Source organism: Rousettus aegyptiacus, unplaced genomic scaffold, assembly GCF_014176215.1.
Source record: "Rousettus aegyptiacus isolate mRouAeg1 unplaced genomic scaffold, mRouAeg1.p scaffold_m13_p_15, whole genome shotgun sequence".
NCBI lineage: Eukaryota > Metazoa > Chordata > Mammalia > Chiroptera > Pteropodidae > Rousettus > Rousettus aegyptiacus.
This window is the reverse complement of record NW_023416290.1, coordinates 58,249,469-58,269,067: the sequence shown is the minus strand read 5'-3', so window position 1 is coordinate 58,269,067 and position 19,599 is coordinate 58,249,469. Positions and strand designations below refer to the sequence as shown.

Here is a 19,599-nt window from a genome sequence, read left to right as displayed (position 1 = left end):
AGCCTTCGGTTTCTGCCTCTGTTCCGAATTAATGGTGTGCGAATAGCCATTGGGGAGGAGGCCATTCAAAGGGACTCTGTGATCACTTTGTGATGTGACTTCAGACGCTAAGGATAATTAATAACACGGCAAGCTCCGTGGGCCGGTGGCTTAGCTCTTCCTGGCGCCATGGGGCTCCCTCTTCCCAGCTACGGGGTTCAGGTGACAGAAGTAATGCAGTTCTTATTTCGAAGCGTCCCTAGGTCAGATTTACATGATCCCGTCAAGACCCATTCCTCGTTAGGGTACATGTGAATGGTTTTGCTGGGGTAAAGCTGGAGGAAACGTAGGAGATGTTTAATTCCAGTATAATCAGAGCAACGTCACATCAAAGAGTTTGGGTTAGAAAAACTGCCTTCCGTCTCTGCACCCTTAGATGTGTTACTTACCCTCCTGAGGCTCAGTTTCCAGAGTTCTCCACCGTCGTTCCAACTTGTTAGAATTAAAGTGGATAACGCAGTAAAGGAGTATGCTCTCGATTTTAGCATGTATGCATCCATGCATGTGTGCATATGTAGTTCAGATTATAATTGGCCAATGCCAAATTTCTCTAGCATGTTTTATACGCAGATATGCGCACGTTAAGTCTACAGGGGTGAAAGTGTTGTTTTCTTGTTTTGCCAACGAAGATATCGGCGCAGAGGCGTCGAGCGCCCTGCACAGTCCCGCAGCTGGTAAGCAGCAGCGCTGAGCTCTGGGTCCGGATCCGGCCAGCCTGCGCTCTCTCCAGCCCCGAGCGTGCAGAGCAGCGGTCCTCCCCCGGGGTGTGCTTCATGGCTCCCTCTAAGGATCGAGAAGCCGTAGTGCTGAGCCCAGCTCAATCCTAAGGCAGCCTCCTCGACCTTTCAGCCTGAGATCTGGGATGAAATAATGGGCGGTCCTCCTCATAAATGCAGATTTTATTATGACAAATGAGGGAGGGAGAGAAGGAAGAAACCTCTAACATTTGTGGCCACCTCGGTTTTACATAAAGCAAAAAAAATTAAGGCTGGTGATATAGAAACAAAAACAAACGGACTGATAATCTCGGTTTAATGAAGGAGGTGTGAAAAAAATGATTTGGGAGCGAACCTTGGAGTCTTTAGATGATAATGAAGATTCTCTGTGCATGTCATTCCCATAGCCCATAGTGGGGGGCAAAGAGAAGGTCCCCAACCCTGAGGACATTCAAACACCAGAATGTCTCACCCCTACTGCCTGGTGGAGCTGTCCAGGGTGCTGAAGAGGTCCTGCGGGCTGGATGCCCTTGCTCGGATGGGATTTGGTACGATGCCTGCTGCTGCTGCTGCTGCTGCTGCTGCAATTCCCGTGGAAGTATTTAAAAGCCCCAGCAGCCTACCCGAACCCCCTGCCCAAAGGAGGAAGGAACAGTGATGAGAGGCCAGGACTTCAAGTTTCCTAAGGCCACGGCCAACACCTCTCGCGTCTCTAGACCGAAGAGTGCATCACATGGTGGGAGGTTACCGCTTGCTGCTTGCGGGGGAGGGGCCCCGCAGCAGGTTTTCAGGGGGGTCAGCAGAGTGGGACCCGGCTGCAGTGCGATCTCATAAGGCACGATCCGGCCGTGAAGGGCGCTTGGAATTAGGAGCCTGGACCTCTGGTTCCACGTCCCAGTTCTGCCGCCAAGCAGCTTTGTGGTTTTGATGACGTTTCTTAATCTCTCTGCTCCTCTTTCGCTCCACTACTTACTTGGGACCCATCGTCACCATCACCACCATCACCACCATCACCATCATCACCATCATCACCACCATCACCATCACCATCATCATCACCATCACCATCATCATCATCACCGCCATCATCATCATCATCATCATCACCACCATCACCATCACCATCATCACCATCATCACCACCATCACCATCATCACCATCACCATCACCATCACCATCATCATCATCATCATCACCACTATCATCCTCACCATCATCACTGTCATTAGCATCATCATTATCACTGTCATTATCATCACCATTATCACTGTCATTGTCACCTTCGTGATCTCCTCCATAAATGTGCTGCGCGGCTTCGACGAGCTGATGCATGACACAGTACTCTCATTAACCCAGCACCGGTATCAGCTGCCGTGCCTGTCTTATTTGAGTCCCTAGCAGCACCCAGCCCAGGGCCTTGCACAGAACAGCTTCTCCCTAAATATTCATTGGATTGAATGAGATTGTGGAGCTGGCTTCAGTGACTTCTGTCGAGAGTGGAAAATTTTAAGCTCATGTTCAGCAATCCTGCAGAAGGGAAGCGTCTCCCATTCTGGGCCTGGAAGCAGTGTGCAGCCGTCCACATCCGCATGCTGGGGCTCTCTGGGAGGCCCACCTCTCCCATCCTCTCCCCAGGACCCGCAGTTTTATCGATGTCTGGGGGAGCGTAATAAAGAAGGACCAGCTGGCCAGATCAAGTGCAAGGCGTTTCTTGAGGCTTAAAGAAAACTCACTTCTGGGAGGACCTCCCTGCTATGTGCCCTGAGCCCAGCAGAGGGACCCTTGTGAGGAAGGGGGATTTAAACCTTCAGTGCGGATTGTCCACTCGCGTATCCGTCTCCATGATGTCATTAAGAGGACAGACCTTGGATCCAAATGCAGTCACTTATTAGTTATGCAAAATTTGGCAATAGCAGCTATTTGTATGATGACAATTTTTTGTGGAAATGAGGACATCGAACTGCAGAGAGGGAGCCCCTGGCCAAGATTCACCCGGAAAGTGGGCGGCGGAATCGCTGCCAGAGCCGAGGGTTCCGTTTGCCCACTCGCACTAGGCGTATACATCAGGGTGCCGTCAGGAGGTGCGGGTGCCGCATCAGGGCTTTCGTATCCATTCTTCACGGTCCTCACTCGTGTTATACCTAGCCACTCGGTGGGTAGGTATAACATGTTATCCTCACTGCGGGGATGAGCCAGCTGAGGCTCAAGGACGCCAAAGGACTTGTCTGAGGTCATGCCGCAGATACGTGGTTAGGGGTTTAGGGGCGAGACTTGAATTAGGTCAGCAGGACCTCTTCCTGTGCCAGTCGATGTTCATTGCTCAATCGAAGCGGATCTTCCTTAGATGATTGTATTTATTTGTCCAGACTGCCATATTTTGTTAACTCCGGCGGGTTTTGCCGAAACAGCAAGATGATGGGGGAAAGAGCGCCGGGCCCAGGCCTAAGACGCTTGGCTTCCGGACGCCGCTTTTGGGCACACTTCACGCAAAGCGCGAATGCAGGGCTTTGATCCTTCTCGCACTCTGAAGTGTGGACGGCGTTGCCTGCGTCTTGGTTGTCACACACGCTTGACGCAGTCAGATTGGTGCACGTGGTTTAAAGCTTTAGAGGTTTGCGACTTCTGGTTTCCCCGCGGGGTGGGTGGGACTTTCCTGTCCAGCGAGAGGGAGGGGACAAAGCGTGACCTGTGGTGTTGAACCCTGTGCGCTTACCATTGTCTGTTTTTCCTTCCTCTCCCTCCTCCAGGGTCCGATGGGTCCAGAGGGCGAGGGCGGACCTCCCGGGGTGCAAGGTCTCCGGGTAAGTGAGCTCCTTCCTGCCTCATCCCCCGCTCACCCACACCAGCCCCGTTTGAGCAGCCCAGACAGAGGAGGCGATGCCAGCCTTGTGAGCTGGAAGTGAATAGGTCAGAAGGTTAGATTTAGTTCATCACACATGGCTGAGGACCTCCCATGTCTGCGCAGGCCCTGGGGGGGAGGGCCTTGCCCACACTGGTGGCTCGGGGGGCGTCTGGCAGGCAGCGGAAGCAGCGCCAGCCGGGGCCCTGGGCAGCTGCACGCCGCACGTGTTAGAGCAGAGACCTCGTGGCTGGAGCCCGCGAGCAGCCAACAGGAGGTGAAGCCAGAGCACCTGGAAGTTCGTGTTAATATAAAAAAATTAAACACAAATATAAGTATGAAGAATAGTGAGGCGAACCCCCACGCACCCCAGGGTTGTCTCATCACGCATCAAGTCATCGGCCAGTGGTGTAATTTACGCCAGCGCCCGCCTCCGCCCGCCCCGGGTTAGTGTGAAGCAATCCCGGACGTTACCACATAATCGTGTCTCTGAATGTGTCAATGTGTCTTTCTAAAAAATAAGGAAATGTAAAAGAAAATAGTAACATAGTAACACTGTCCTGCCACCTAAATCTACGAAAAGTTCCGGCCTGCATTCGTCTCGTGTTCACATTTTCCCCGAACCATGCCCTTCTGGGCGCCGTTTGCTTACTGCGGGATTTTGGGCACAGAAGCAGCCTGGCCTGGCTCACGTTCTAGATGCATCCATCTGGCCACTGTGCTGAGGACACACTGCAGGGGAAGGAGGCCGATTAGGCAGTGACCGCAGGGACAGAAAGGGGTAGGGTGTGGCCCAGAGCGGGGGCTGGGGGAGCACCCCTCTCGGGCCAGATGGTGCGGCGGACAGTAGGGACACCAAGGAAAAGGCAGAGCTCACGCCCACCACTGCCCCAGCGTCCAGCAGGGGACAGCGAGCCGGGGCTCCCCGGGCGGGTGGTGGGAGCATTCGTCGAGGTGCGCCGGCGCGCGGAGGGGGGCCACTCTTGTCCTGCTTACTCTCGGGGATGGAGGACAAGGACCAGGCGTGTCTGCGGGAGCCTCTGGCCCTCCAGGCGTCGCTGAGGCTTCCCGGCCTCGGCCGCGCTGCGTCCCACGGGTGCTGCTGGCTGAGTGGCTGCGCCTGCGGAAGCGGCAGAGGCGGATCTGGTGTTGGCGTGGGCTGGAAGCAGCTTCCTGTTCAGTCAGCCTCTGGCTGAGTCAGGGAAAACGAGACGGAATGGCTGACTCAAAAAGCTGCATCTCCGCTTTCCTCACGGTGACCTGGCATTTCCTCCTCGTCAATTTCAATTGAAACCTCGCTCTGAAGTGCTCCTCAAAGTCACTGCGCACACACAGCCTGCAGCGAGAGAAGAGGAGAGGCAGTGACGAGCCCCAGGGACCTGGGAATCGAGAGTCGAGGCTGAAATGCTGGGTAGGGAGAGGGACCTGGGCCCTTTATTTTAGAGCTTAGCGACAGGCAGACAGCGCGATCCCCAGCGAGGTAAACACGTTCATGTGGAGAGCTGTGCTGTCCCACAGCGGGGTAGTGACAGGGGAGGACGGGGCGCCAGGCGCCCTCCGTGCCCGCCCGCCGAGCCTCGGGGGCCGGGCAGCCCCCCGCTGGAGGACGTCAGGCCGAGGGGGCCCGCGGGCGCCCCGCCTGAGGCACGGGAGGGCAGGTGACGTAGGGCAGGTGCCGGGTGCGGCCAGCTGGGGACCTCGCGTCCTGCGCCGCCTGAGCTGAGTCTGGTGGGCAGTGTGACGAGGGCGCAGTGTCACTTAGCAGAAGTGGGGGGCGCTGCAGTGCCATCCGAGGACGGTGGAACCAACCTCCGCTCGAGGCCGCCGAGGCACCCGGCACTCGGAAGCCTCCGGGGGTTGATTTTCCCAAGAACATGTGGCCGTCCCTCGTCATCCAAAGCCGACGGCCTGTCTGTCGCCCTAACACCGGCCCGTTTTAATGCGCTGTAGGGGACTTACCCGACGGTCTCCTCTTCTGAGAGTTTGTTTTTTGTTTTCTCCGCTGGAAGCTACGTCCGTGAGGACATTCTGTACGTCTGTACCAGCAGCACCTAGAAGAGTGCCTCGCACCGGTCAAACACAGATGTTTTACACACGCATAGAACACACGCACTAACACGAGGGCGTGTAGAACGTATAACCGCGCAGTGGCGTTAATGAGCATCTGACGCCGTCAGGGTGGGAGAGCGAATGCTTCACGCGCGGGGCCGTGGGCGCGTCGGGGGGTGTGAGGAGACGGGCTCGGGCGTCTGGGCACCCGCGGTCTGACCTCTGGCAGGGGACGCCGGGTCTCGGGCATCTGGGCACCTGGGGTCTGACCTCCGGCAGGGGACGCCCGGTTTTAAAGAAGAGAACGTGGGCCCTCCCATGTCGCTGTCTGTCCTTGGCCTCGCCCTCGCTCTAGATACGCAGCCTGGATGCCTTCTTTCCTCCTCTGGACAAAAGAGAGTGAAAAGTATTTCTCTAAGAGAATTTCATGTCGCCAGGCACTTATTTTTTTTAATGTTTTAATTTTTCAATTGCAGCCGACATTTAGCATTAGATTAATTTCAGGCGTACAGCATCGTGGTTCGACATTTGTGTGATTGACGAAATCGTCCCCGCGACAGGTCGAATGCCCACCTGGCACCATGCGAAGCTCTTGTCATAACGTCGTCAGCGCTGTTACCTGTGCTGCCCTTGACAACCCTGTGCACGTCGTCGGGCATTTAAACTTAACATAGAGTGCGGAGTCCTGAACTGTGCCGTCGTCGGGGTGGAAGGGGTCCCTGAGTCTGGCAGTGAGACATTTAGGGCCCAGGAAGGCCGAACGACCCGCCTGCTCCAGGCCGCCAGGCCTCTGCCGCCGCTCCTCCCACAGGCCTCCCCACAAGGTGACACTCTTTTGGGTTTCTTTGACCATTTCTTTCTATCTTCTGACTTCTCTTTCTCATCGACTGAGAATTGGAGACGTGTCCTTGTTGAATAAGATGCTCCCCTCCTTCCTAAAAATGGAGCGCCCCCCAGATGTCTCAGGGGTAACCGATTGTGTCCGTTGCTGTAGTATTTGTAGAACAGCATCCGTCCGTACGGGGACGGAACCGACATGCAGTCGGTCAGTGCCGAGCAGGCTCTTAGCTGGGGAATGCTGCTCCCGGGACCGTCCCTGGGATCCTGCGAGGCGTGGCCGCTTTAAGCCCCTTCTACAAATGAGGAAGCCAGGACGTAACGGTATAAATCAAACCACCCGGCGTCGCATGGATTGTGCATGGTGGGGCGAGGATTAACCCCGAGGTCTGCCTGGCTCCAAACCCGTCACCGTCTTTGCTTTAGCATGGTGCGTGTGCATGCGTGTGTGCACGCGTGGGCACGTGTCCACACACACGCACGAATTCTAAGCTGGACGCGAGCAGCCCTTGCGGCGGGCGCCTTGGCGGGGTGTAGGCCCCTTCGTAAGTGGCAGTGCGGCTCCGTGGGAGGCACTGGGCACCCGAGGCTTCCACCCCCGGCCGCTGCCCTTGAGCTGAGCTGTCCTGCTGCCGAACGGTTCCGGGCCCGTCCGCTGCGACGCCGCGTAGATGCGAGGAGAGGAGCACGGTGGTCTTTCCTCGGCGGCAGCCCGGGTCGCGTTTGCTTTATTTTACGACTGCCAGAGCCTTTTCCCTCGCCTGTCCCTGCTCCAGCAGATGGTAACGGCATCGTTTGGATCACAGGCTACCGTTTGATTCATTCCGTGGCGTGGAGCCAGGGTTTATATGAGGACAGCACCTGGTTTCGGCTCTAACCAGTAGAAAATAATCATGTTTGACATTTGGAGGCATGGAGAACAGGAACTGAGCAAAAGACCATACGGCACGTATTAGAATCACTTGCACCAGCAATCCTTTTATCCGTTGATGGCCCCTCACGTGGCCCCTCGCTCGTCCCGGCCGGGGAGGGATGCCGCTGTGAGTGTACCGCCTGTCCTCTTCTGCGTGGGCGGCAGGCAGGGTCGGAAATATCCGTCCCGCTCAGCATCCTGGCGCTCGGAGGGGCTTGAAGTATCTGCCCTCGTGATAAGTTACAGACACTTCCCCAGACGTTGTGTTGGGTGGCAGTTTAAACGAGAAGAAAAGAAATATGACGGAGAGGGTTATTGTTAGTGAAATCATTCTTTATTACTTTAAAACTCGCCCTGGCCAGCACTTCTCAAATGCTCGCAACCAACCGTAGGTCCAAAACGCAGAGGTTACATAACCCCTGCTCCATCCCCTCCTGCTGAAGCTGCCGCCGTCACCGCCGTCACCGCCACCGCCACCGCCACCCTCATCATCACTGTCATTGCCATCACCGCCATTGCTACTATACACTCTCGAGCGTCACATCCCGCACTCTGTGGGCATTAGCTTGTTCAGTCTCCGCGGCACTGCTGGGAGGAAGCAGTTTCGAAGCCAGGTCTGTTCGGCGCGGGGTCTCTCGCGCACCAGCATCCTGCCGTTATCATTTCTTCTCCGTGATCGTCACCATCGCCTTCTTCCTCATCCTCGTAATTATCTGTTACGTTTGCATGATGCTTTGCCATGCTTTATACACCGCTTCCTCAAATGTCGACTTATTCGATGTCAGCTCTGATTGGAAAATAAAAATTAAAAGTATGTCGAGTTATTTCTCCCACCATTGTCTTTTCAGATAATTACAAGGATTGTAATTTTCCATGTGAGGACACTTAGGACCCAGCAAGTCCCCCTCCCCACCCCCATCTACCTTCGGTCTAGGACGCCTTGCCTTACAGAACGGTGGAGGGAGGGGCTGGGGAAGGGGCGCGTGGCAGGTCCCTTCGACTCCAGCGAGTGGCCAGGTGCCCGTAAGGATCCCTGCGAGCTGTGTACCCACCCCCGCCAGTTCTAGCTCCTTAGCTCTCGGGTAGCACTGGGAAGTTTGTCTCTCAAACGTGTTTCTGTCCTATCTTGCCGTTATTTCTCGTTATCGCTGGGCCTTCCTGGAAGAGGTGGCAGTGGACCCAGTTGTGATTTTGACAAGTTGAGATGGAGTGAGGGTCTTACAGTTGGAGGCAGCAGTGTGGGCAGATTTGCAGAGGCCGAAAGTCCTGAGGGGGCCTTTGGGGCCAAGCCGTGCAGCCCGTCTGAGCTGCTGCTCCGGGGCCGAGAGCTCGGGCACGGGACGCCGGGCAGGAAAGGCGCGTTGGAGCCACAGGGTGAGCAGCGGCCAGTGGAGCCGCTCGGAGGGTCTGTCGTTCAGACACAGGAGCCTGCGACTGTTTCAGAGGTGGAGGCCCTCGGTCGGGGCTGCTCTCGGCTTCAGGAAGCATCGCCTGCCAGTGCGAGGTGGCCCAGAACAGCGCAGGGCCGGGGCTGGGCGTGTGCGCAGGGGCCGCCCCAAGCTGTGGTGAGGGAGAGCCCACGCCGGGTGCGGCTCCGGGCGCCGTGGGTGCAGGAGGTGTGCGCACAGGTGCGGAGCTGGCGGCGGCGATACCCTGATGTCCTCCGGGCGGGCCCCCTCGGGGCGACCCGTGAAGGAGTCTGCCTTGTGGAGAGGCTGCCTGTCACGCTGCCGTGATCACGCCTTCTCACGCTTTTCTCCCCCTGGGCTCCTGCTGCCCTCTTGCTGAAAACCTGACACGTGGGATGTTCGCTTGCCAGGGGCATCTCTCCCCCTCTGCACCTCTCCTGCCGGCCTCGTGGCTCCTTCTCTGGATCGGTGGTTTTGGCTTTCCGGGTGTGCGACCGCCTCTGGACTCCCGGCCTGCTTCAGGCTTCCTTACCGTTGGAGGTGTTCCTGGAGCATTAGTGACGCCGTTATGTCAGACCCCGTGTTACGTCAGACCCCGAGACCGGCAGGGACGTGCAGAGCGCTGGGACCCTCGGGGGGTGACTGGACCGTGCAGGGCAGGGGCACCGGCGCACCCCCTCTGAGCACTTGCCTGCTCTGCTCCCTGCTCCGTCCCACGGGGAAGCTTTCGTTCCTTAGTCCCACGCTGCCTCAGTGCCGCCTCCTCCGGGAAGTCCTCCTGAGACCTGCGGGCAGGCCCGAGGGCCCCGGAGCCCCGGGCACGGGCTTCCGTCCCGTGGGTTTCAGCACGTTGTGCTTGATCCGCTCACGTCGGCCTTTCTGGAAAATCGAGTCCCTTCAGGCAGAGACCACGGCCCAGGCCTGCTGTGCCCCCGGGGCCTGGCACAGAGCAGAGCTGAGCACTTGGGCGAATGCGGAGGAAAATGTGGCCGACTCTCTCTCACTGACGGGACTGGGGAGACGGTCGGGCGGGCGGGACCCGAGGCTCCTCCAGGGACCTTTCCCCCGAGCCCAGCCCAGCCCTGCGACCCCGGGCCGGGGCGGTGCCGGCAGAAGGGGCTCTGACGGCCCGGCAGAGCAGCCCTGGTGACCATGCTGTTGAAACGTCTCGCGGCTCATCCTTGCGGTGGAAACCCCATGGCCGGGGAATGTGGCAGCTCCCCCCGCACCGGCATGGGGGCGTCCAGGGCGAATCGTCACGTGAGCAGAAGGAAAAGCTATTGATGGACTGAATGACAAGCCACAGTTCGTAAAGGAAAAATGGAAAGGGGCAGAGAACTGAGTGTGTGCAGTATGCGCGTGTGTGTGTGTGCGTGCGCGTGTGCATGTGTGCACACGCACACGCCCTTGCCTACACGTAAAATGCCTCTGGAAAGGTTCACCAGCGTCTGGGGGGATGAGCTGCCTTCGAGGAAAGGAGCGGAGTGGCCGAGGACAGGACGTGACGATTCTTCTCAGGCGCACTTTTCTGGTCCTTTTGCATTTGGGGTCACATGTGACCAAAATCATGTCGTAACAGGGCCAGGATCCAAAGTCGAGCCTCCTCAACCCTGAAGCTTGCCCTTCCCCCCCCAGTCCCATGCTGTCCCCCCCGTAGGGCACCCCGGGGGACCGTGTGTGTGCACCGCGGGGAGAAACGCAGGCCGGAACGTCCAGGGGATGTGCGTTCGGGCGCCCCGGGCGCCGCCGCCCGCTAACCGTGCCCCTTCTCTGCCCGCAGGGGAAGAAAGGAGAAGCGGGTGCGTCTGGAGCTGCGGGGCCGCCCGGGCCACAGGTGAGTGCCGCCTTTACCTCCTCCGCGGCGGCGCCGCTTCCTCTGCGGAAGGGGGGTCCGTGGCCCCTCTCGGGTGGGCCGCAGGCCCAGCTGGCCACCGCGTCGAAGCATGAGGAAGGGTGCTCGGTCCTCGCTCCGTCTCCCCGCTCGTGCGCTGGGGGACGGCCGTTGTTGCCGCTCCTGGAGAGCAGACGGGGGACGGCCAGTGTGACAAGAAAGGGGCACGGTGGCTGTACGCGGCGGGGGCACCAGGACAGGAGTCCGTGGACGGACAGACAGCCGCCAGGCAGAGGCGGGGTGGACGGACAGACAGCCATCAGGCAGAGGCGGGGTGGACGGACAGACAGCCGCCAGGCAGAGGCGGGGTGGACGGACAGACAGCCATCAGGCAGAGGCAGGGAGGATGGACAGCCGCCAGGCAGAGGCGGGCAGGAGGGTCCTGCCGGCCTGGGCGCGGCTCTGCAGGGACACGTGGCCGGAGCAGGACCCAGCGCGCGGGCGGGCGTGGACAGGCCCACGCGGGGGCTGGACAGGAGCTTAGCGCCGGAAGGGGCCTGGCCACGGGGGCAGAACGATGAGGCGGGCCGCCCCGCACCCGGGCAGTCCGGCTCCTACCACGCCGCGCCGCGGGCCGAGCCCCCTCCCTCTCCAGGCCTCAGTCTACCTGTTTTGTGCATGGCGGGGTGCGTGCCCCCACTTCGAGGCCTCCTCGTCCCCCGGATTGTGAGTGCTGTGTCTGTGGGGCCCCCCACCTTAGCGGGGGCCTGGCCATCAGCCTTCCTGTCGTTCTCCCCTCCTCCTGCATCGCGGCTCACCCCACGCCCCGGCCCCGGCCTCCTGGGGACCAGTGGGCTCCGGGGCGGGACGCGGGTGAGGGGAGCAGTGTGCAGCCCTGCCCAGCCCCCGCCCGCAGGCCGGCGCACCTCGAACTTGATGCTTAACCTTCCGAACCTCAATCTCATCGCTTGTTTACAATGATCACAAAAATGGGGAGGGAGGCGGTCGCACAGGTCGAAGGAAGGCCAGGGCCGGGGCCAGGCGCCAAGGTCCCCAGCACAGTGAGCACAGGCGGGGCGGCCGCCCTGTTCTCCAGAGGGAGTGGCGGCAGGCCGGGGGGCGCCTCGGTCTGGCCCGAGCCGCAGCCAGGCCACCGGCTGTGGTGCCCACCTGCTGCTGGACGCCTCCGTCCCCACGCCGTGCGCAGCGGCGGCCTCGCTGCCAGCCGAGCCTCCAGGCTGGCCGCACGTGAGCGCCCGGCCCCTCGGCTCAGGCTTCGTTTCCACAGCGCACAGTTGGGGCCGGAGGGAGCGAGGGGCGAGCCTCCGAGGGTCCGCGTTCACCGAGGCGTCCTGATGGCAACGGGGAAGAATAAGGCGCTTTTTGCGTTTGTTTTATTACTTTGCTTTCCAGTGAGCTAAGCTCGTGGGTTTTTTTGTTTGTTTTTTAACACTTCCCCATACCGGCAGCTCCATCACATCACCTTAAGCTACAGTTTTGCTCTGTTCTGCTTTTTTCCTGCAGAACGCTTTGTTTGCTCCCTTGTAAAATACATTTCATTTTTTTAATTTAAAATGATGAAATCATTTTCACTCACCCAATGCCAGATACTGAGCTGGACGCTGTAAATGTAAGTATATGCTCAGACTTGCAATGGCGGGGATCTGGCCAGAAATAGGGCACCCCGACGCGTTCAGGGACTCAGTGGTTCCGGACCAGGCGAGACGCGGTTTATCGTGCGTCCTGCCCGGCACCCTGGGTCGGATCCCTCTGCGTTGGTGGCAATGCGGCCGGGCGAGGGGCTGGCCCCAAGGGCTGGACGGGCGTGGACCTCTCCGCAGAAGCCGGGTTGGGGGGGCAGGCTATCACGGTTCCGGCCCGGGAGCCGCAGTCCGAGGGGAGAGCGTGCAGATCAGAAACAGCTCCCCCAAAACACGGCAGGAGCCACACAGGGACGGTGACTGCCCCGTCCGTCTCCCCAGGTGACCGGTTTCCTGCACTTCATGCTCTACACGGCTTTCTTACTCGACCCCGGTTGGAACGAGGTGGCTATTAAGAATAAATATTTGCCGTGCCTTAATTAATGATAATTATTTTGATTAGTTATTCATGCATCATTGTAATTACTAATCACAGTAAAGAGCTGTTTGGTTAGTGTCAAATTGGATCAAATGTCATTTCATTAATAGTCAGACTGGGTAATTAACGAGTAAAGCCATTACTTGGCTGTTTTCATTAGTAATAAAACAATCATTTTTTGTTGCTAACATTTAGATCTATTGACTAATTCGTCACTCAATAATTAGATTGATTGGTTATTCAGATACGTTTATTAATGACAGGAAGAGGGGAGCGTGAAGTCACACTCGTGGAAGCTGCCTGTGTGGCGGGCTGGTTTACACCCCTTCACTAACGCCGGCTGCAGTGATGAGGGAGGGGCCCCCACCTTTCATTATAGTTGGGCAGCCTGAGGCGCTGAGAGGTGACGCCCAGGGCCCAAGTCCCTTCAGTGGCATGAGGTGACCCAGCACTTGACCCAGGCCACCTTAAGCCAAAGCCGTCATTCCTACCACTAATGCGGTTTTTAACGGTCAGATAGATAGTTAGTTACCTTAGTCTAAGGTAACCTTCTGATTGATCATCTTTCATTCAGATGCTAAAACAGACAGGGAATTTTGTCCTCGGTCAGAACCCTGTGAAGCTCAAAGGCATAAGCTGCTGCCCTAGCTCCCTGAAGAAATGAAGTGACTAGTCTTCTTGGAAGTGGCACTTCATGACTCAGCACCCGTCTGGAGGGCGCCCTGCAGGCCCGGCCTGGGCTGGGGTTCCGTAACACTCACTCAGCGGGCCAAGTTCTTACACCGTCCGCCCCGTGCATTGTTCAGGGCAGGACGCGAGGGCTCCCGTGGGCCTGTCTCGTGGGCTCGCGCAGGGCCCCGGCCAGGTGTCCTCCGTGGGCTGCGATGCGCAGACCTCGGCCCCCAGCACGGACCCCTGCAGCTCACCCACCCCACACTGCATTCCCCGGGGGGACCACTGGTGTGCGCATCTCCTCCAGGTGGGCTCCTCCTGCTGCAGTCCCCACCCAGAACCCAGCCTGGGACTCAGCCCCGCCTCCGACACTGAGTCCTGCTTACCCGGGAGGGGTCCCGGTCCCCTCAGGCGCTGCTCCCGTCCCGTGGCTGCCCGAGGCTGTGCCAGAAGCACCGAGCGGCACCAGAACGGGCCACTCTGTTCTGCACGCGGTGTCTGGCCGCCTGGAGGGGGCTGGTCGCAGCCTGGAGAGAGGAGCCTGTCAGAACTTTCCGAGGCCCAGCGGCCACTCCGGGCAGAGCTGCTGCCACCTCTGCCTGTCTCTGCGTGGCCGGCAGGGTCCGGAGAGCACCAGACGGCAGGCTGGCTGCGGTCGCGTCCTGACTGATGACGCCTCCACGGGTTTCTTACCGGGATTTGCAAGACGCTCCCCGTGCGTTGGAAAGGAGGCTGGAGGCGAGGGCTCGCCCCCTCCGTGCGGCCCCCACCGGAAGCAGTGTCCGGAGCCCTGAGCGCTGGGGCCACATGCTCCCGGCTTCTCCCGCTGTTCGGAAGTGGGTGCCGCGCGTGGGGTTAATCGCCCTGGGGGTTCGCTCTCCTCCCTGAGCTCGCAGCCACGGACCGGTGCACAGTTACTAGCCCCCGACTGTGCGCAGAGCACCCAGCCAGGTGCTGCAGGCCATGGAGGGGGACCCCGACATCCTCCAGCCCCCGCGGAGCCCCGGGACCCCGTACCACTTACTACACACACGGCCTTCGAGGAGAGCGCTGTTCAGGGGGAGGGGCTGTGGCAGGAGGGGCTGCGTCCCGGGTCCCCATCTGTGCAGATGCGCACAGGGCGGAGTCGTGGGCGGGTCGGAAGGTGGGGGTCGGGGACCCCGTGCACGCCGGCTCTGACTAGTGTCGGTTCATTTTCCTCCAAGTTCCAGCTCCTCGCCTGTAAAATGGGTGCCCCCCCAACGGGGTCAGCGTGGACGCTGGCCGGAGGGGCCGCGCCCCTCACCCTCACCTTCTGCCTCTGTATTCTGGTCCTTCCTTCGCGGGGCCCTTGCATCCTGTGCTTGTCGTATTAGCTGCGTTGATGGCAGTGAGGCTGGCGCACAGAGATGGTCAAGGTGGCGAGTCCCAGACCAGGTGGCCCTCCGGAATTACCTGGGGAGTGTTTCCTAAGTCACCGACCCCTCGGACTTGTCCCAAGCTGTGTCTCAGAGACCAAACAAGGGGCCCGGGTGCCTGTACTTACTGCACACTCTCCAGGTGATTCTGCAGGAGCCCAGCTGACCAGGATACACTGGACAGGATGGCCCTGTGACCTCGGGAGGGGCCCTGACACTGTCTGGGCCTCGTTTCCGTTATTGTCAGATAGGGAGGTTTCGTTTCTGGTAGGCGATGACTTAGCTCTGTCTGCTGGAACAAGCAAACAGCAGCAGCGGCCTGCGGGGGGCTTTGCAAGAGGAGAAGGAGGAAGGGGAGGCGAGGTCGAGGTGACGAGCTGGCCAGGGGGCCGGCTCCCGGTAACAGCCACTTTGCAACAGCGCAGGACATTCGGGGGCCACGGGCATCCCTGGCAGCGTGAGGAGGGAGGGTGAGGAGCTGCACCCGAGTCCCTAGCGAGGAGCGCGCTGCCCGGGGTGGGAGGGGGCCGCGGGTGAGCTCTGGGGCTGGGGGTGCCGTGAGGACCTCCGCGGTCACCGTGCAGGACAAGCAGGTCTCCCAGACTCGGCCTCTGAGGGCAGGTCCTGCGTGCCCCGCGTGGCTGTTGCTTTGCCCCGAGAGGTGAGCAGAGCTACGTGGGGGCAGCGCGGGGGTGGGGCACGGCTGGGTGACAGTGGAGGCCGGGGCGTCTGCGGGGCCGTCCCCCTGCCCTCGCATTGTGGGGGACCAGCCCAGGCCGCCGTGCAGCTCTGCCGGGCTCCTCCGTGCTCTAGCCCCAAGCACACACCTCCCAACGAAGGTAGCTGCTGCCCCCACGGACCCCCCAGGACTGAGCGAGCTGCAGAGAAAGCTGGGTCCAGATCCCACCAAGCAGTCACGTTCAGCGAGCGGCCCCGCTTTGCGCCGAGGGTCGGCTCACGGGGGCCCCCAGAGGGAGAAGACGGAACTGTCCTCGCACGCGGCGGCCTCAAGCATTTCCTAGAGTCTGTCGCCCTCTCGTGGCGACGTGGTGGTGGGCTCTGCGTGCCCGGCTTTCTGCTCAGTTCAGTCCGGGCCCTGGAGCGCGGCTGTATGCGGGGCCCTGGGGTCGTCGCCAGCCGAGATGCAGAGGAACACGGTCCCACGGGCCTCGAGCATGGCGGAGGGAGGGTCCGTGCCTTCTGGGGAACCGGGGACAGTTTCAGAGGTGCAGACGTCTGAGGAGGGAGCCGAGGGAGGGAGGGGGTCATCGGATCTGGGGAGAGCTGAGCAGACTGGGCCGGAGGTGCAGAGGCGCAGGGGTCTTGCCTGGCCTGGGGCGGGGGAGGGGCTCGGTTCTTCCCCCAGGTTAATGTTTGGGCGCTGCTGTGCTAGAGGACCTTGGAGAGATGGGCCAGCCCGCTGCGTGTGTGCACGCTGACACACGCACGCATGCACGCACACACGCACACACACGCACATGCACACACACATGCACACACGCACATGCACACACATGCACACACGCGCACACACACACGCACATGCACACACATGTACGCACGCGTACACACACACAAACATGGAATCTTAGAGGCTCACATAGCTCAAGACACAGCAGGAGAGACAGCGTAACAGTCCCGTTCCCGTTGCCCAGATGTGACACGTGGTAACGTTTTATAAATTGCCCTTCGCATCTTTTCCCTTTCGTTCTTTTCCTGCTTAAAACAAAAGGCGTCACAAACAAAGCCAAAGCCCCGCCGGTCCCTGTGGCCTCCCCTCCGTTCCGGAAGGACAGTGCCACCGGGAGGCTGCTCCGTGCGTCCGTGACCCGCTCTGTGCTTTCTCTGCAGGGCCCCCCAGGACCACCTGGCGTGCCGGGCGCCCCTGGACCCGGAGGCCCCCCGGTAAGACCGGCTTTGCTCTCCTCCCACCGGGCACTTACGTGGCTGTTGCGGGGCCTGTGGGGACATCACCAGCTGTTCGCGCTTCGTCCGAGGCCAGAGCATAAACGAGGACCCCGGCCGCAGCCGCCCCAGGCCTCTGGGCTCTCCGGCCCGTGAGCCCCTTAGATGAGAAGTGTTGCTGGGCTCACGTGGCATGTTGGCTGGCTGGCTGCTCTAGACACATGAGGGAGGCATGTTAGTCGGGGGCCGTCCGTTCTGGCGCCTTTCAGGGGTTCGTGAGTTGCTCTGAGGCAGCGGAGGGCCAGGGCAGGCCTCCCCCACCTCAGGGGCAGCTAGGCATGGTCTGCCCGAGGCCGAAGGGGAGGGGCGGGGAGACGGGCAGTCATTCCCCACGGGGCGGGGTCTGCCTGCCCCACCAGGGAAGAGTGTAAAGGTGGCCCTGACTGCAGACTGGATGAGCCCTGGACGTGCAGCTTTGGAGGTGTGGCAGACAGCCCCACCTCTCACGGTGGCCTGCACTGAACACAGCCAGATGTCCCCCAGGCTACACCCCCCGGCCCCGGGAGCCCTCGGCAGAGCCAGAGGCCCAGGCCTGGGCCAGGAAAGGCGGCGGGAGGAAGGACCTGCGAGGGGCCACACTGACAGTCCTGCCTGTCCCCTTTGCAGGGTTTGCCTGGAGAGATCGGCTTCCCCGGAAAGCCGGGGCCGCCCGGGCAGGCGGTGAGTGTCCTGGCGTCGGCCCCTCCCTGTCCCCTGTCGCCCAGTGCTCTGTGTCCGCACGGCCAGGCCCTTCCAGCCAGGGCTGCAGCGGCTCACGGCCCTGAGGGTCTGATGCACCGCCCTGGCTTTAGTGTGCTGCCGTGATCGTGACCCTAAACGCGCCCTGCCCCCACCCTTCAGGGCCTTGCGCCCAGACCCCTGCTGGGGTGAGGGGACGCTCCTTCTCCTGGCCACCAGCCCAGGCCAGGGGCACAGGACAATATGCGTCCTACACCGGTGGCAGCAGCTCTCTGCACAGAATTACTGGGTTCATTAAAAAAATCACAACTTTCGGAGAGCACTCACCTCTGCCAAAGCAGGAGCGTGTGAGCCGTTGTTTGCGGGGCGAGGATTTCCCTGTGTCTGTCACAGGGCAGCTGTCACTTAAGGCACAGAGAAGCAGAAGAGAGGTGCCTCTGGGGGAGTGGAAGGAGTGGGGGTGCAGCCGAGGCCTGTGGGTCCCCGTTACTGGCCGCGGGACCTCGAGCGAGTCACTCGGCTCGTGTCCCGTCCCGTGCACCCAGCTGCAGTGACACCCGTCCACGTCCCGAGGACGGGGATGGAGAAGGCTCTGGGATGGGGCAGTGGACGCGCAGCTGGTCAGCGCCATCGCTGGAGTGAGGGGCGGGCTGGATTCCTGCCGAACCCCAGGCCCAGGCCGCCGTGTGCGGCTGAGGAGGGTGATGAGGGAGGGCGGCAGAGGGGACGGAGGGAGTGGGAGCTGGGGGACAGGGGCGGGGCCGGGCGGCTCCACGCTCCCGGGGCCTTGTGGAAACGAGGTAGAGGTGGAGCCCGGCTCGGTGGCCGTCCTGCCCCTGCTGCCACCAGGCATGTCCAGGGCACCGTCCAGCAGGGGTGCGGAGAGCCCAGGCCCACGGAGACCCCCGAGCTGCGGGGAGGGCGGCCTCTGCTGAACCGGGGAGCCCGGCACCGCTGGCCGCCAGCTGCAGAGTTGGCTCCTGGCGGGGAGGCCCTGGCGTGGAGCCACCCACAGCACGCCTCTCATCCTTGTCTGTTTTTCTCCCTCTTGGCCCAGGGCCCGCCAGGGAAGGACGGGCTGTATGGACCCCCAGGCCTGCCGGGACCAAAGGTTGGTATCCTCACGGGCTACGCAGGCTTGGGAGCCCAAAACACAGACAAGAGGGAATTCCGGCTGTCGGGGGCTCTAGAAGAACTTGCCTGCAAAGCCCTGGATCAGGACGCAGAGTGTCTGGGTTACAAAGGCAGGCGCGGCCAGGTCTCTTTCTTCTTAGGTAGCTGGGGAAGGGTTTGGGAGCCTTGGCCTTTAAAATCAATCTGTTAGAAACGTGTTTATTTTATTCGCAAGGAGGAAAAACTTTCGGTGACTCTTACGTAATAAGAGACTTTAATTTTAGAAATATTCTGCTGGGGCGGCTTACAGTAGAATCATTAAGCAAAGAATCAGAGGTTAAAAGTCAAATTTGGGGAGCAGGTTCCCAGTTTATACACTGCAGATGAGCGATCGCACATGTTTTAACAGACTTTATTGTTTTATAGCAGATGTTAAGTCCACGTACCCAGGCCAACCGCCCCGAAAGGAGCTCTTCAGATTACGGGGAAATTCATCATCCTTTTCAATAAGCAGACGTAGAAACTCAGTTGTTAGTGACGAAATGCAGACTGTGTGTGGGTTTAACTTCGCCCTTCGCCCGTATCTTGCCAGACTTAGGGTTAGGGCTGCCCAGGCCCTGTGCGGTCTAAAGACGCTGTGGGCCGTCTTCCATATTCACACCTCTCAGCAGAGAGGGGTGTCATTTCTACTCAGTGACGTTTTCATAAAATAAGTCAAAGGAAGCATCGTCAACCGCGGAGCCTCGGAGGCGGTACGGGATGCCGATTTGGTCGCCGCGGCCACGCGGAATGACAGGCGCCCAGGCCGCCCAAGGCCACGCGGCCCTCGTGCCCTCCCGCCGGCGCCCCCGCTGACCTGACTCTGCGTTCCTTACAGGGAGAGCCGGGAGGCAGAGGGGACGACGGGCCGCCCGGGAAGCCTGGCCTTCGGGTAGGGACCCGCCGCCCCCCCGTCGCGCGTCTTTGCGGGGGGTGTTTGGGGCGGTCGGCGTCAGCTGGAGTCGCAGGGGACGAGTGGGGGCCGGGGGCCTCGGAAAGGGGCTGCCTGGGGGGGAGAGGGG

At 60.4% G+C, this 19,599-nt stretch overlaps 1 protein-coding gene across 1 annotated transcript in view; it reads left to right on the top strand.

Moving 5' to 3' along the window:
- The window catches only part of COL22A1 (collagen type XXII alpha 1 chain), a 156,673-nt gene that overhangs the window by 74,838 nt on the left and 62,236 nt on the right, over positions 1 to 19,599 (top strand). Inside the window, exons 22-27 of the mRNA XM_016164294.2 lie at positions 3,504 to 3,557; positions 10,584 to 10,637; positions 16,634 to 16,687; positions 17,354 to 17,407; positions 18,483 to 18,536; positions 19,416 to 19,469. Coding sequence (XP_016019780.2) covers positions 3,504 to 3,557; positions 10,584 to 10,637; positions 16,634 to 16,687; positions 17,354 to 17,407; positions 18,483 to 18,536; positions 19,416 to 19,469 — 324 coding nt within the window. The remainder of the gene's footprint in view (positions 1 to 3,503; positions 3,558 to 10,583; positions 10,638 to 16,633; positions 16,688 to 17,353; positions 17,408 to 18,482; positions 18,537 to 19,415; positions 19,470 to 19,599) is intronic.